General features: G+C 47.1%; 1 protein-coding gene across 5 annotated transcripts in view; it reads right to left on the bottom strand.

Moving 5' to 3' along the window:
* LOC126259559 (histone deacetylase 6) overlaps window positions 1–14,365 on the bottom strand; it is a 339,218-nt gene that overhangs the window by 182,921 nt on the left and 141,932 nt on the right. For all 5 annotated transcript variants that reach the window (XM_049956465.1, XM_049956456.1, XM_049956474.1 and 2 more), the window contains one exon: window positions 10,274–10,363. In XM_049956465.1, coding sequence (XP_049812422.1) covers window positions 10,274–10,363 — 90 coding nt within the window. The remainder of the gene's footprint in view (window positions 1–10,273; window positions 10,364–14,365) is intronic.

Below are 14,365 nucleotides of genomic sequence, written 5' to 3'. Positions count from 1 at the left end.
GCTGTGACATCTCAAAGCAATGTTGGGGGCACACTAATGTAAGTGATAAATTCATATGCAATGCAAGCACTGTGTGCAAACCCTGAGTATGTGAGTGATGCAATATACATCAGAAGCCGGCAGACGTGGCACAAATAAAAGAAAAAAAAAATACACATGGTCTATATGAGTAGCTCATGTTACAGCACTCCTCCTGTCAAGCTTACTATGCACTGTGATGCATTGTTGAAACTCATTGTAACAATTCTTTGGTGTGGACTCTTTATGGCAGAATTATTTGCTGTGCCATGCAAAGAATCTTTTTCACATCTAGGTTTGATTCAAGGAAAGCAGAACTTATAATCAAGTCCTCTGTTGCACTGCTGAAAAAATCCAATGTATATAAATGAAGTAAAGTTGCTGAAGCAGTGTTTCAGAAGTCTTTCTAATGGTAGCATAAAAACTAAAACAACATACATTTTGGATTTGCATACATTTTCACTATACAACTATTCTCAAACAATAGCAGGAACACTACTGGTTAAAAATATTTGATTCTTTCAAATTGCAAGTGAAGAATCTACAATTCATTAAGAGCATGAATTGTGATTCATAATCCGAACCAAGCAGTAATGTCTCTCTCTCACCAGTGGAGATTCGTTTATCAGTCTACTGTATAATTTGGAAGTGTCCAAATAAATAATACATGAATACACAAACTGAGTGCATTGTGCCGAACGCATTCCGCCCATTGACAGTACATGAAAGGAAGAGGTGTGCTGTGCAGAGCTGTGGGTACAAGGAGTTTTGCAATTCTTCGCTAGATAGCAATGGCATCATTTTCACAGCAGCAGTTGACTATATCTTCATAGTTCCACCAATCTGCTATGACAAATTTATAAATTGTATACACAAACCTTCCAAATCAGTGTACCTATTATTAAAAACCATATCAAAATCTCTGCAGTAATTCCTGAGGTGAGTCCCAACGTATGAAAAGAAGCAATCAAGAGACTTCAATGTAGATATGTAGACCCTTAGCACACAGAGATTCATTATTGAGCCTCACTGCCATAATTTTGTGACACAGACTCTTTGTGGCAGACGTTTTCACCCCACCATGCAAAGAATCATGTTTGCGTCTATGTATAACTGAAGAAAATCAAAGCTGGAAGGTGAGTCATCTGATGTGCTGCTGCAAAACTTACTTTACGTAAACGAAGCAATACTGCATCTCACGCTGGAGAAGATTTTCGTAAACATTTTATTTTATAAATAAAAAAATTGAAAACCACAAGTTTTGTATTCACATGTTTGTTCAATATGCAACTGTTATGAAACAACTGACCTCAATTGAATGTCATTTAGACAACATGCATGCCCCTAACGAGTTATCCAACCTGGGAAAGGAGAGCAGAATGTGGAATCTAAGCCACATTTCATTTCTGGAGAATTGCCGTATGATTGAGAGGTGATGCTAGGTTAAGATGCAGAATGAAAAGAAGTGACTGAGCCGGGATTTGATCCCACAACCTTTCAGTTTCTAGCCACATGTTCTACTATCAGCCTACCACATCAGATACAAATTTAATCACGCTTCCTGCTCTCTCGAGACACTGCTGCTGCTCTCTCTCTCTCTCTCTCTCTCTCTCTCTCTGGAGTCTTGGTAGCTGTTCGCTACACAGCAATGGCATCATTTTCACTGTGGCAAGGAACTTTAATTTATTGTAATTAAGACAACTTCTATGAAATATTTATAAATTATATACACAAACCTTCCTTGTGAATCGGTATATTTACTAGTCTAATCTGGATTAAAATATTAAGACAGACAAGATCAGACAACTTGAATTTATATACGTAGATACGTCACACTGGGAAATTAGATTCCACGGCACCAGGAAAACTTTACCTACTACTGTGTAAGGAACTGGGAAAGATGAATACCAGTACTATAGCCTGCGCTGTCAGGGATGTCCTATGCACCCTTTGGCCAGGGAAGGGTAGGGATGAAAAAGCTTTGCTATTGTTGACAGACTGTGTTGCCCATATGTTACAAGTGGGAGCACCACTGAAAGAATTCGATCCCAATATGAACCATTGCGCCGGTCTTGCCTATGACTTACACCATGTAGCAGAGGGCATCTGAAATAATGTTCCTGTGGGTTGACAGTGTCATTTCTTCTGTTAAGAAGGTACAGTTTCGAACCACATTCAGTCCTTTAAGGAAATAGCTCCCAACATTTGCCTTTAACCTAACCCAAACTTTCACATTGATGCACCTGGCTCTAGGAAGCTTTATATTATGCCAAAAAAAGTCAAGGAGGTAGTACACACATTTAAATATAATGAATCAGCTTTTACTGAAAAAGTTCACACAGCTCTTAAGACTGTTGCATCCTTGGCATTTTTAAGAGTTCACTGCCAACATCCACCAGTTTCTATTCAACGATTGCAGTCCTCATCTCTATCACAAAAAGATAATGTAGACGTGATCTCCGATGTGCAGATTTATCTGGAGAAGGTACCTGGTTCAGTGGGTATACAATGCCTCACTACATTAAGGGACAGTCTTCTGAGGAATACTGGATATGAAGAAAGTGTATCATTTTTCCAGGGAAGAAATTCAAGGGTGGATTGTAATGGGGGTAGATTTCGAGCAACTGTGTTGAAATACAGTGAAACCCCTATTTTACGTTTTCGTGCAGTCCAGACTTAAAAAATTCAAAATTGAGGAAAATGTAGCACAGGGAAAAATGTTCAACAAAAACACATGTATTTGGCATATATGATTAAAAATTGCAATCCTCTCCAATACTTCGAACAAAATGTGTCTAACTGTAGGAAATTAAATGTACAATACAATGTTTATACAATAATTTGTAATAATGCATTTCCTCAGTTCTTAAAAGATCACAGATGTGTAACAGCAAGTAAAAACTTATCAAAAAATTGAAATTGGTATCTGAGTACAAGGTTATAAAGCTGATTTCTGACATGCTAGAACCGCAAATTATACATTCAAAACAAGTGTTTTTGATATATCGTCCTTTGTGTTCACCCAGAAAAAAGCAAAAACTGATGAACAGTTAAATTAAACCAAAAACATCACAGTAGCTAAGTCATTAAACCGTTTGCATTAAAGTGGACATCTGCTTAATGACATACTTTGTTGTCATTGCTGTTTTTCTTTAATGCTTTTCTTATGGGCTATGCTTTATATTCTAACCACCATTAAAGCGTTATTTTAGGCTTGATGAGAGAAACAGAGATGTGAACAAATGAGTTTACCTCCCCAATTGACATTGCAAACTTACTAGAAGTTATTAGAAGTCAGCTCAGTGAATTTCTATACACAGTCTAAAATGTAAATTTGAAAGAAAGCTCATGTGCTACAGTTTCGCTTCATGTCCTCTTATCACTTATGCCAATGTTTATGATCTACAATGCGTGGTGTGTGCAGTGTAAAGTATATACATTAGTAGTGTATGTAGTAGTTGCAACTGTATCATGTCATATTTGAAAATGTAAGTCTTTAAAATGGGCTAACGCAAAACCTTTGTTCTATTTCTGTGTGAAATCTGTGTCTCAGAACATCATCTGCACAAAAACTATATTTTCAGCACTTCACAAAATGCTTTCGACCCTATCAGCACTTCCGTCATTGAAGGGCCACTCACCCACTCCACACATCCAGCAGGCGAGCTCATTTTGTGTGTGTTAGTGTGGTGTGGTGGTTGCACTGGCTAATGGGTGTCTTCATAAGTCACCAGAAATAAGATTTCACTAGCTGGAAATGGGCGACACTTCCTCAATTATGACCAAGCATATTCTTAGAGTGTCAGTGTCTGAATTTAAAAGGTTTGCGATTGATATTGTTGCCAAATACAGTACACTGGAAATACATGCAAAAAGATGAGACAGAGTTACAAGTGGCACAAGAAAAGGTGGTGGCTGGGCCCCTTCCTCACATTCTGGCTCAGTCCAGAACACTTTGCATTAACTGCCTTTTTTCCCCTTACTGCTGCAACCTAGCAGTAGTCGTATCATAACTGCGCGGCGAAGCAAATATTGCACTTGTGTTGGCAACCCTGATCATGGATTATGTCAGCATTTCCTCTCTCACATCTCCCCTGTCCACAACGGCCCAAAATATTTCCTTAATTCTGCCACCACCCATGGTGTGAACCATCTGTTTTTTTATTTATTTATTTACATGTCAAGTTCCATAGGACCACATTGTGGAGCAAATCTCCAAGGTCATGGAACATGTCAGTACATGAAATTACAACATAAAAGTAACAACAGATAAAAGTAAAATGTTTATGAACCCAAAAAAGTCTAGCCAAAAGGTTGAGTACACGCAACAATATAACATAAGAATCAGCTTAATTTTTCAAGGGACTCCTCAATAGAATAGAAGAAGTGACCCATGAGGAAACTCTTCAGTTTCAATTTGAAAGCGCATGGATTACTGTTAAGATTTTTGAATTCCTGTGATAGCTTACTGAAAATGGATGCAGCGGTATACTGCACACCTTTCTGTACAAGAGTTAAGGAAGTCCGATCCAAATGCAAGTAAGATTTCTGCCAAGTATTAACTGAGTGAAAGCTGCTTATTCTTGGGAATAAGCTGATGTTAATGAGAATCGGCAGTAAAGAATATATATATTGAGAGGCCAATGTCAAAATACCCCAACTAGTGAGCAGGAGTCGACAAGACACTTGCGAACTTACGCCACTTATTGCCCGAACCACTCATTTACGAGACAAAAATATCCTTTTAGAATGGGAAGAGTTACCTCAAAATGTAATACTATACGACACAAGCAAATGAAAATAAGCAAGGAGACAATTTTCATGTCAAACAATTACTTACTTCAGGTACTGTTCGAATAATAAAAATGGCAGCATTAAGTCTTTGAACAAGATCCTCAGTGTGGGCCTTCCACGACAATTTACTATCTATCTGAACACCTAGAAATTTGAACTGCTCAGTTTCACTAATCATATGCCCATTCTGTGAAATTAAAACGTCGGGTTTTGTTGAATTGTGTGTTAGAAGCTGTAAAAACTGAGTCTTTCTTTGGTTTAGTGTTAGTTTATTTTCCACAAGCCACAAACTTAGGTCAGGGACTGCACTATTTAAAACAGAGCCAATGTTGCACACAACATCCTTTACTACCAAGCTAGTGTCATCAGCTAGCAGAAATATTTTGGAGTTACCCGTAGTACTAGAGGGCATATCATTTATATAAATAAGGAACAGGAGTGTCCCCAACACTGATCCCTGGGGCACCCCCCATTTGACTGTACCCCACTCAGATTCCACATCACAGCCATTCTCAACATTGTGAATAATGACCTTTGCTGTCTTCGTTAAAGTAAGAAGGGAACCAGTTGTGAGCCACACCCCGTATTCCGTAATGGTCCGACTTCTGGAGCAATATTTTGTGATCAACACAATCAAATGCCTTGGTTAAATCAAAAAAATATGCCTAGCATTCAAAACCTTTTGTTTAACCCATCCAGTACCTTACAGAGAAAAGAGAATATAGCATTTTCAGTTGTAAGACGTCTAAAGCTGAAATGTACATTTCATAGCAAATTATGGGATATAAAATGATCAATTATCCTTACACAAACAGCTTTTTCAATAACTTTAGCAAACACTGATGGCATAGAAATAGGTCTAAAATTGTCTTTCTCCCTTTTTATAAAGTGGCTTTACTACTGAGTACCTTAATCGTTCAGGAAACTGATCATCCAAAAAAAAAAAAATTACAGATATGGCTAAGTACAGGGTTAACATGTGCAGGACAGTACTTTAATATTCTGAAAGTCACTCCATCATATCCATGAGAGTTCTCAGTCTTCAGTGATTTAGCTATTGACTCAATCTCCCTCGTGTCTGTATCACAGAAGAGTATTTCAGACAATCTCGGAAAGGCATTTGCCAAGAGAGTTATATGATTCCCTGCAGAAACTTAATTTTTATTTAATTCACCAGCAGTGCTCAGAAAGTGATTGTTGAATACTGTACATATATCTGATTTATCAGTAATAGAAATATTTTTACTACGAACTGACTTTATATTGTCAACCTTGTGCTGCTGACCACACATGACCTTCACAACTGACCATATGGTTTTAATTTTATCCTGTGAATTAGCTATTCTATGTGCGTAGCACATACTCTTGCCTTCCTAATAACATTTTTAAGCACTTTGCAATACTGTTTGTAATGGACCACTGTAGCTTGATTGTGACTGCTACTAACATTTTGATATAATTCCTACTTTATTCTATATGATATCCTTATCCCACTTATCAGCCACCCAGGCTGCCTTTCACTGCTGGTACCCAGTTTAGAATGTTCTAATGGAAAACAACTCTCATATAGCATGCAAAATGCATTAAGGAAAACATTATATTTGTCATCTATGTTATTAGCACTATAAACATCCTGCCATTCTTGTTCCTTGACAAGTTTTAAAAAACTCTCTATTGCTGTTGGATTAGCTTTCCTACATAGTTTGTAATTATATGTGACATAATATATGTGTGTTTGAGTACAAAAGCCTTTTAGTGTTAGAAATTTGTGCACCGTGGTCTGAAAGGCCATTCACACTTCTACTAACAGTATGCCCATCTAGTTATGAAGAATGAATAAAAATATTGTCTATGGCTATGCAACTGTTCCCCAGCACCTTAGTTGAAAAAAAAAAAAAACACAGTCTGCATCAGATCATATGAATTTAGGAATCTACCAACATCCTTTTTTCGCACAATCATATACAAAATTAATATTGAAGTCACCACATATAATTAATTTCCGGTACTTCCTATAAAGTGCCACTTATGACTCATTCAGTCACATCAAATGTCAACAGGAACAAAATGGGACAAAGTCAAACGAGATGTCAAGTAAGAACTTAGAACTGAAGAATTTTTAGCATTGATGTTTTTCACAGAGGCTACAGATTTATAGTGTAGAAATGCGAAAAAAGGAAAATCGGAGAACGTAAAATCAAAATTCCACTGTGTACACCACTGACCTCTTGTGCTACACAGAGGTCTTTCTCGGCCTACAAAACCATACTGAGAGACAATATAAAAAATTTCACTTCACAAAAATTAGGAATGTAAGTAACTGTGTATCACAATACCAAAACGCACCATGAAATTTTACTAGTTGTAGCTTATTAGCAGGAGCTTTAGGTCCACTGACCCCAAATCACCACCAATTGCGACTTCAGTTGTGTCAAGCGAGAGCTCATTGGAGGGCAAGCTGAAGGTCTGTTGTTTTTCCTGGTGGAAACTCGTTCTGCCTCGTGCCAGTGATGGCCTTGTGTTGGTTAGAATTAGGCCAGCTGAATGCCTGTAACCAACCGGTCTGCGGCCTACACACCCTGGACCTACACCTGGAGTTCTGGTCTGGAGTGCGATTTTATATATCAGCAGGAGCACTCTCACAGTTACCCCACACATCCTGACAGCACATTTATATCTCAGTTTGGTGTTTCAATCTGTTGTGCTGCCAATCATGAACAACATTCGAGGGGATGTCTTCCAGCACGATAATGTTTACCCATAAACCAATGTTTTAAGCCAACATGTTCTACAGAGAGTTGACATGTTACCTTGGCATGCTCAGTCACCAGATCTGTCTCCAATCACCAGACGTCAACTCCACCACCATCCATAAGAAGCATTAACCATTCACATATTTACCAACCTAGTAACTCCGTGTCACAGACTGAGATTGAACACCTGCGCGACACAATGCCTGCATGTTTGCATGCTTGCATTCGACATTCCAGCGGTTATGCTGGTTATTAATGTAAGAGCATTTCATGTTTCTGATAGCTTTTGTAGTGCTTACATAAACATGTGAGCTTGCAACATTAATCACTTAAAATACATGGGCAAATGTATCCTGTAATTTCATTACTCTAAATTAGGCTAATTATCTTTTGGTGCTTGGATTTTATATTCTGGCAGTGTATAACCAAAATGCAGAAACGAAGAAAATTCACAGCAAAAATGCTGAAACAGGCAAAGAATTCAACTACTTAATGGTAATCAAAACTTGACAAGTGGATGGAACTAAAAATTGTTTGGATTTAATCCGTGAAACCAAATGTCACATTGATAAGAAAATTTGAAATATGTAAAACTAGAAATAATCTGTCTCTGCACATAGTTTTAATGTTCGATTATTACACAATACGTAGATCATTCTTGAAACTCAATAGATGGCCAGGAATCACTAGACAGAAATTAGAAATATGAAAAGCAGAATCAAGGTAGAGAAATAGATGAGAGAAAAGGTAAGAGTTCAGGATGTCACAGTGACTTTCATGAAAATGGAGATGGGTGGAACATACACAAGAAAGACCTTTCTTTCCCAAATCTCTGGGAACTTTTCATTTTTTCCTCCAAAAAGTGGAATTCCTAAAATAGGGGTTTACTTCAACAGCACTGGAAGTGGGAGCAAAATCTGAATTGCAATAGTTTTAAGATATTTCAGTACTCTTTGATCAAAAGTTCAGTGTTGGAAACTAAAATATAGATAGCATCAAACTGACAGGTCTTCATTCTTATTCAAAAAATGTTTCATTCTTCTAATTGCACAGGAGGAACAAGATCTTGAAGCACGATGTATTGACAGGAGTTACTGCTACTGCTGACTGAAGCTGACTAGAGCGGAGCAATTTAATGAAAAATATCTTATCAGTATCAAATTCTAGCAAAACTACAGCAAATTTATCTGCTGGTAACTACTACTTTCCGCACTGTCCTCACCCACATCACAACAATCTACTTCCACTCACTTAACAGTAAAGATATCAACATAAGAAACAATCCTAAAATATCTCACTTGCTAAAACTTGTGATGACTTTCCACTCTTCTTTACAGAAATAATGATCTTCTACAGCAACTAACAGTGTAAAATAGCCAGCTTCTTAAAATCAGTCCAATGCAGTCTGTTGATTCCATAACAAATATGCTCAGACAATAACAACTATGCTTAGACAATAACAAATATGTGCACAGCCCATAAAATGTTAAATTTCATTACTTTTTCTGAACAGTCATTCAGTAGTTAGCTTTTACACAGTGGATTATGTCTAGGTCCTGAAATGTGCTGAACATGGATTTAGCAAGACAAAAACAATAATGTTTCTTTGGATGTGGAGAACGTCAGTCTATAATAAGAGCTCCTTGCTCTGGTATAAACTTTTCATTAAAATTTTTAAGATATCCTGCTTTGCTCCAATAGCAATCTACCGTTTCAATGTTGTTATTACTCCTGGAAGTTCCATTGTTAAATCATGGTTTTAAACTTCAAATTATTAATTCTGGAAACTTTCCATTTCCATTAACTTTAACACAAAATTATGCTTCATTTTTTCTTTGCTATTTTTATCTTAGTCACATATTCTCACTTTAACAGAGTAAATGTCAGTTGGAAGTAATGAGTAAAGCAAACCCAATTCCACAAAAAAGAAAATGTTTCTGACTTCTTATCATCCATAAAAAAGTACTATTCTTTCAATATTCCATTGACTCCACATAAATTTATTGCATTTCTACACCAGTATGGACAGATGTATGGTGTGCCAAATCTTGGGTGGGATTCCCAATCTTCACTCGCAATACAACTTCACCTGTAGGAACAGTTGGTTGGTTGGTTGATTTGAGGGAGGGGACCAAACAGCAACGTCATTAGTCCCATTGGATTAGGGAAGCCTGGGGAAGGAAGTCAGTCACGCCCTTTCAAAGGAATCATCCTGATTTAGGGAATCACAGAAACATTAAATCAGGAACACCAGGCATGGATTCGAAACATTGTTCTCCGAAAAGCATGTTCAATGTGCTAACCACTGTGCCAGTTCGCTAGATATAGGAATGTATGCACTCCCCATTTCATGAAGCAGTTTAAGAGCACTATTATCATCCTTCGGAGGCCAAAAAAATTATTATTCTTTGTATTTTAAATGCAGAAACCTTAGCATCAACATTCAAATTCTCTTATTTTTCCATAAACTACACAAAGAAAACTGTGCCAAACTATATTTCCTAGTTGTATCAGCCTCTTTAACATTGCAATTGTTTTGAGATTACAATTTAATTTACTGGTTACAATCATACCTAAACTTTCTTTGCATGCAATCTGACATTTTGATACACAACAGAATGTGGTGGTGATTTTGTTAAATATCAGAACAGTTGCTATGTATATTCATAAAATTAATGTAACAATCAATTTCAGAACATGTCACTCACCTCTAGCACCACAACAATTTTTCCACTTGCCAGACACATTAGAGAAGACAGTAAATGGGCATAGCACACAGGCGTTATGTTCATTTCCCCCTGAAAATGATAAAAATTTAAATTTCTACACATATTACTGAAAGCAACAGTACAAGGTAAGCACAAAATACAAAAATTCGTCAAAATTTGATGAAGAATAGAGGAAAGGGCATATACAGAACAACAGAAGGAAAATAGCAGATGCATGGACAGAAGGGATGCATGGGGAAAGAAGGAAGCATGTACAGAACATGAAGCAGGAGGCAAAACTAGAAATGTGTATGACGATGGACAGTAGAAGAAAAAGTTAGCATGTGTTAGGCAGAGGGGTCGGGTGTGGAGGAGATTGTTGGCAGAGGGTAGGTGTGATGGACAGGGCTATAGAAGGGAAGGCAGGAGGGGGACATGTGAGGTACATGGGTGGCTAGGTGGAGTAGAGGGGGCAGGGGGGAGGGCGAGGAATGGAATGGGGCCACATTTGGGATTGCAAGGAGGCCACGTGGATGTGTTTGGAGAGGGGTGGGCAATGGGGTATGGAAAGAACAGGGAACGAGGGGTCGGGTGTGGACAGGAGGGTAGGGGAGAGCAGCTGCCAGGGGTGGGGAGGGGAGAGGGATAGGCAGAGAAGGGGAGGGGGGAGAGGGAGGAGCAAGGAGGGGAAGGGAGGGGAGAGATGGAGGAGCAAGGAGGGGAAGGGAGGGGGGAGAGGGAGGAGCAAGGAGGGGAAAGGAGAGGAGAGCGGGAAAGAGGGAGGAGCAAGGAGGGGAAGGGAGAGGTGAGTGGGAAAGATGGAGGAGCAAGGAGGGGAAGGGAGAGGTGAGGGGTAAAGAGGGAGGAGTAAGGAGGGGAAGGGAGAGGTGAGGGGGAAGGGAGAGGTGAGGGGGAAGAGGGAGGAGCGAGGAGGGTAGAAGCGAGGAGGGGAGGGGAGGAGCGAGGAGGGGAGGGGAGGAGCGAGGAGGGGAGGGGAGGAGCGAGGAGGGGAGGGGAGGAGCGAGGAGGGGAGGGGAGGAGCGAGGAGGGGAGGGGAGGAGCGAGGAGGGGAGGGGAGGAGCGAGGAGGGGAGGGGCAGGAGCGAGGGGCGTGGAGGGAAGGGGAGGGGCAGGGCGAGGGGCGTGGAGGGGAGGGGAGGGGCAGGGCGAGGGGCGTGGAGGGGAGGGGAGGGGCAGGGCGAGGGGCGTGGAGGGGAGGGGAGGGGCAGGGCGAGGGGCGTGGAGGGGAGGGGAGGGGCAGGGCGAGGGGCGTGGAGGGGAGAGGAGGGGAGGGGATGGGCAGGGCGAGGGGTGTGGAGGGGAGAGGAGGGGAGGGGAGGGGCAGGGCGAGGGGCGTGGAGGGGAGGGGAGGGGCAGGGCGAGGGGCGTGGATGGGAGGGGAGGGGAGGGGCAGGGCGAGGGGCGTGGATGGGAGGGGAGGGGAGGGGCAGGGCGAGGGGCGTGGATGGGAGGGGAGGGGAGGGGCAGGGCGAGGGGCGTGGAGGAGAGGGGAGGGGAGGGGCAGGGCGAGGGGCGTGGAGGGGAGGGGCAGGGCGAGGGGCGTGGAGGGGAGGGGATGGGCAGGGCGGGGGCGTGGAGTGGAGGGGAGGGGCAGGGCGGGGGCGTGGAGGCGAGGGGAGGGGCAGGGCGGGGGCGTGGAGGGGAGGGGAGGGGCAGGGCGGGGGGCGTGGAGGGGAGGGGAGGGGCAGGGCGGAGGGCGTGGAGGGGAGGGGAGGGGCAGGGCGTGGAGGGGAGGGGAGGGGCAGGGCGAGGGGCGTGGAGGGGAGGGGAGGGGCAGGGCGGGGCCCGTGGAGGGGAGGGGCAGGGCGGGGGCCGTGGAGGGGAGGGGCAGGGCGGGGGCCGTGGAGGGGAGGGGCACGGCGGGGGCCGTGGAGGGGAGGGGCACGGCGGGGGCCGTGGAGGGGAGGGGCACGGCGGGGGCCGTGGAGGGGAGGGGCACGGCGGGGGCCGTGGAGGGGAGGGGCACGGCGGGGGCCGTGGAGGGGAGGGGCACGGCGGGGGCCGTGGAGGGGAGGGGCACGGCGTGGGCCGTGGAGGGGAGGGGAGGGGAGGGGAGGGGCAGGGCGAGGGCCGTGGAGGGGAGGGGAGGGGCAGGGCGAGGGCCGTGGAGGGGAGGGGAGGGGCAGGGCGAGGGCCGTGGAGGGGAGGGGAGGGGCAGGGCGAGCGCCGTGGAGGGGAGGGGAGGGGCAGGGCGAGCGCCGTGGAGGGGAGGGGAGGGGCAGGGCGAGCGCCGTGGAGGGGAGGGGAGGGGCAGGGCGAGCGCCGTGGAGGGGAGGGGAGGGGCAGGGCGAGCGCCGTGGAGGGGAGGGGCAGGGCGAGCGCCGTGAAGGGGAGGGGCAGGGCGAGGGCCGTGAAGGGGAGGGGCAGGGCGAGGGCCGTGAAGGGGAGGGGCACGGCGAGGGCCGTGAAGGGGAGGGGCAGGGCGAGGGCCGTGAAGGGGAGGGGCAGGGCGAGGGCCGTGAAGGGGAGGGGCAGGGCGAGGGCCGTGAAGGGGAGGGGCAGGGCGAGTGGCGTGAAGGGGAGGGGCAGGGCGAGTGGCGTGAAGGGGAGGGGCAGGGCGAGTGGCGTGAAGGGGAGGGGCAGGGCGAGTGGCGTGAAGGGGAGTGGCAGGGCGAGTGGCGTGAAGGGGAGTGGCAGGGCGAGGGCCGTGAAGGGGTGGGGCAGGGCGAGGGCCGTGAAGGGGAGGGGCAGGGCGAGGGCCGTGAAGGGGAGGGGCAGGGCGAGGGCCATGAAGGGGAGGGGCAGGGCGAGGGCCGTGAAGGGGAGGGGCAGGGCGAGGGCCGTGAAGGGGAGGGGCAGGGCGAGGGCCGTGAAGGGGAGGGGCAGGGCGAGGGGCGTGAAGGGGAGGGGCAGGGCGAGGGGCGTGAAGGGGAGGGGCAGGGCGAGGGCCGTGAAGGGGAGGGGCAGGGCGAGGGGCGTGAAGGGGAGGGGCAGGGCGAGGGCCGTGAAGGGGAGGGGCAGGGCGAGGGCCGTGAAGGGGAGGGGCAGGGCGAGGGCCGTGAAGGGGAGGGGCAGGGCGAGGGGCGTGAATGGGAGGGGCAGGGCGAGGGGCGTGAAGGGGAGGGGCAGGGCGAGGGGCGTGAAGGGGAGGGGCAGGGCGAGGGGCGTTAAGGGGAGGGGCAGGGCGAGGGGCGTTAAGGGGAGGGGCAGGGCGAGGGGCGTGAAGGCGTGGGGCAGGGCGAGGGGCGTGAAGGCGAGGGGCAGGGCGAGGGGCGTGAAGGGGAGGGGCAGGGCGAGGGGCGTGAAGGGGAGGGGCAGGGCGAGGGGCGTGAAGGGGAGGGGCAGGGCGAGTGGCGTGAAGGGGAGTGGCAGGGCGAGTGGCGTGAAGGGGAGTGGCAGGGCGAGTGGCGTGAAGGGGAGTGGCAGGGCGAGTGGCGTGAAGGGGAGGGGCAGGGCGAGGGGCGTGAAGGGGAGGGGCAGGGCGAGTGGCGTGAAGGGGAGGGGCAGGGCGAGTGGCGTGAAGGGGAGGGGCAGGGCGAGTGGCGTGAAGGGGAGGGGAGGGGCAGGGCGAGTGGCGTGAAGGGGAGGGGAGGGGCAGGGCGAGAGGCGTGAAGGGGAGGGGCAGGGCGAGAGGCGTGAAGGGGAGGGGCAGGGCGAGGGGCGTGAAGGGGAGGGGCAGGGCGAGGGGCGTGAAGGGGAGGTGCAGGGCGAGGGGCGTGAAGGGGAGGTGCAGGGCGAGGGGCGTGAAGGGGAGGTACAGGGCGAGGGGCGTGAAGGGGAGGTACAGGGCGAGGGGCGTGAAGGGGAGGTACAGGGCGAGGGGCGTGAAGGGGAGGTGCAGGGCGAGGGGCGTGAAGGGGAGGTGCAGGGCGAGGGGCGTGAAGGGGAGGTGCAGGGCGAGGGGCGTGAAGGGGAGGTGCAGGGCGAGGGGCGTGAAGGGGAGGTGCAGGGCGAGGGGCGTGAAGGGGAGGGGCAGGGCGAGTGGCGTGAAGGGGAGGTGCAGGGCGTGGGGCGTGAAGGGGAGGGGCAGGGCGAGTGGCGTGAAGGGGAGGTGCAGGGCGTGGGGCGTGAAGGGGAGGTGCAGGGCGAGGGGCGTGAAGGGGAGGGGCAGGGCGAGGGGCGTGAAGGGGAG

The sequence above is a fragment of the Schistocerca nitens genome, chromosome 1 (genome assembly GCF_023898315.1).
Source record: "Schistocerca nitens isolate TAMUIC-IGC-003100 chromosome 1, iqSchNite1.1, whole genome shotgun sequence".
In the NCBI taxonomy this organism is placed as follows: Eukaryota; Metazoa; Arthropoda; class Insecta; order Orthoptera; family Acrididae; genus Schistocerca; species Schistocerca nitens.
Note: the sequence above shows the minus strand (reverse complement) of the source record. Positions and strands in the feature narration are given on the sequence as shown.